The sequence below is a fragment of the Entamoeba histolytica genome, genomic scaffold, assembly GCF_000208925.1.
Source record: "Entamoeba histolytica HM-1:IMSS scf_1104750518993 genomic scaffold, whole genome shotgun sequence".
In the NCBI taxonomy this organism is placed as follows: Eukaryota; Evosea; order Mastigamoebida; family Endamoebidae; genus Entamoeba; species Entamoeba histolytica.
Genome location: NW_001915459.1, coordinates 1501 through 4764, shown reverse-complemented (window position 1 = coordinate 4764; position 3264 = coordinate 1501). Strand labels below are relative to the sequence as shown.

The following is a 3264-nucleotide window of genomic DNA, read 5'->3' as shown; positions in this document are numbered from 1 at the left end:
AACTTTTGATCTATGTCCTTCACATACATTTTGAGAAAATCTTCTGCTCCAATACATTCTGTAGTAACATCATTTTCACATTTTGTTCCAACTATAATTCTTGGTGCAATAACTGTCTCTGGATACCAAGTACTTGCAATATATGATGCATCAGAATCACTAGTAAATTTAAAGACATAAGCATTTTGATTAACATTACCAGATGAATAACAATTCCATGTAGATGGATTATTATCTGTTAATGTAAATGTTCCTGAATCATATACATCAAAATGTGGAGTAATAGAAATAGCTGTTGAACATTTATTTTGAGCAAAGGATATTGCAACAAGACTAAGAAGAATAAACATTATTTAATGAATGAATCACTTTCAGTTGTCTTTAAATAGTCTACAACTTTTCCACCGAAATATTGTATTGAAAATATTGCATTGAAAAAGAAATTTAAAACAGAAATTTCAATAGTAGATTCTTTGATTTTAATTAAATCTTTTTTCTTACAGTATTGAAAAGAAATGTCATTTCAATAAATTAAACTATTAAAAACTAACATTTTTAACATTTTTTCCCTTTTTGTGAAATTTCAAGAGAATAATTAAGAGATTTCTAAAAATAGTAATAACATTTTTTATTAAAAATTGTTATTCAAATAGAAATGGAAAGTGAAAAATAAAAAACTTGTAATGAAAAATATTCAATAAATAAATATATCAATAATTTGATAATATGCATAATAAAGAAGTGACTAATTAAGTGAATGTAATGTATTTATTTCAATCACATGAAATTAAGAAATTTCATCTTTTAAAATATTTTAATAATTTGTTATATAAAACATATAAAAAATTTATTAAAATAAAATAATTGAAATATCATATTTAATTTTAATTGTAGTTTATGTTTAATTCAAACAAAAATAAAAAGAATATTTTAATTATTTTAATATCCTCCTCTTAATCTTAAGACTAAATGAAGTGTTGATTCTTTTTGAATGTTATAATCTGAAAGAGTCTTTCCTTCTTCTAATTGTTTTCCTGCAAAAATAAGTCTTTGTTGATCTGGTGGAATTCCTTCTTTTTCTTGAATCTTAGCTTTAATAGCATCAATAGAGTCATTTGGTTCGACTTCTAATGTGATAGTCTTTCCAGTAAGAGTTTTAACAAAGATTTGCATTTGATTAGTAACTTAATAATTAGTTCCTTTTTATACCCTACAATGATGTTTTTTATTATAAAAACATCAATGACGTGGTTGTTATGCTTATAGTATAATTTAGTATTTTATATTCTATAAATTTTTTTAAATATTTCAATTTTACCGTGTTATTTAAAAATAAATCTTGTTGTTAAATATAGCATTAAATAAAAAAAACAAAAAAAAAATATTTCTTTTTCTCTTATAAAAATGATAAAAACCATTGATTAGAGAAATAAACAATTTTAAACACTTAGTTATTTGTCTTTTTGTTTTTAAATTGAAATGAGAAATATAAAAAAAGAAGTAAATTTGAAATATAATTTTAAGGAAGGATTAACTTGGGTAAATACTACTATTTTTCAAATTAAAGAAAATTTCAAACATTTACTTTGAATATTTTAATATAACCTAAATTAAATCAGACATTCAATAATGTTAGATAAGTATACAAAAAGTGGATGTTCAAAGATTATTAATTCCTAAAATTCATGTTAATTCATTTATTATTTCAATTTGAATTATTGTTAAAAAAAGTAAAAAACTAATAGGAAAATAAAAAATATTATAAGAAAAAAAGATGTTGATATGAGTCAATTAATGTAAATTATAACAGAGAGAATAGAAATAATGTATAATAAATAATAACAACTTTTATCACATAAGTCATTACACTAATGTTATGGTTTATGTTATTCATTATTTCAACTATTTTCAATTCATTAATATTTTAACAATTTTTAATATCCACAGTACATAATACTATAGTGTAATAGAAAGAGACTAAAATTATTACCAAATAAACAATGAAAGTTATGAAAAATTATAATTAAAAAGAATGAGAGAAATACTAAATTGTAAAATATTTTATTTCTAAAAAACAAAAAATATAAAGGGTAATAAAACTTCAGATAAATAGATTATTGAAATAACAATAAATAAAGGTATTAATCAAATAAACTAAATTAAATAAACCACAAGCTTAGTGTTTTTGAAAATATAATTGATAATAAATATTATTATTAAAAATAAATATCATAAATAAAATATATTTATAAATATGAAATAATTATACTTCACATTAACTTAATAGTTAATATCAAGTTATATTATAGTATGACTAAATTAAATGTTTTTTATATTGAGTATAACATACCTAATGATTATTTAATTGAATTATAAGAAAAGTATTTTATCTTTTAGGAAATATAAGATATTATTCTTTATTTGTTTATTTATTTGTTTATTATTCATTTATTTAAATTAAATGTAATTTCTTTCTCTTTTTGTATTATACTTTTATAAATTTATAATGAAATGAATTGGTAATGGTGTTAATACTTTTCCATTTTTATTACTGATTCTCATGTTTTATATTTTTGTTTCTTTTTATTTAATTGAAAGTGTTTATTCAAATAAATTATTCAGTGTCTTTATTGTTATATTGATGTTGTTGTCTTTAAACATTTATATAACCTTTACAATTAATATAATTTATATTCACTTTTATTTATTCATGTGTAATTTAAAGTTGTTATTACCAAATTTAGTCTTGTTACAGTAATTAAAATAGTTACAAAGATAAAAAGAAAAATAAATGATATAAAACAGATGTACTAAAAGGAAAAGATACAATTAGAAAATTGGTTATTAACAAAGTTGGTAATAATAAGATTATGGTATGTTGCTATAATTGGAAAAGACTCGAATTAATTGAATTTATCGGAAATAAGTATTTAAGATAAAGTGTTTATTCTGAGAATGATATAATTATTGGAAGTGAAAGAAATGAAAATGATGTTGATAACATGACTATTGAAAAGTAATTAAGAAATGAGTGTGATATTAAGTCGCTAGAAGAGTAAATTTATGGTCAACATATAACTTTAAAATATGAAATGAAATTAGCACTTATCTTTGGAAAATGTTTGAGTGAAATGAAAAAGAAAGAAAAAGAAGATAATCATTTATGTGCCAAATGAAACATAATATAGAAGTAAAAGAAAATAGAAGTAAAACTACAACTTGGAGGAATGAAATTAATTGAGATAGGTTTTAAAGTAGGTTCAT

At 20.2% G+C, this 3264-nt stretch overlaps 1 protein-coding gene across 1 annotated transcript; it reads right to left on the bottom strand.

Annotated features, from left to right (window-relative positions):
* Positions 1-939: 939 nt before the first annotated feature.
* EHI_178340 (ubiquitin, putative) lies at positions 940-1173 on the bottom strand (the record flags this gene model as incomplete). The annotated part of the gene is made up of 1 exon (XM_650087.2): positions 940-1173. One exon carries the CDS (start codon positions 1171-1173, stop codon positions 940-942), a length of 234 nt encoding a protein of 77 aa, XP_655179.1.
* Between the last annotated feature and the right edge of the window lie 2091 nt (positions 1174-3264).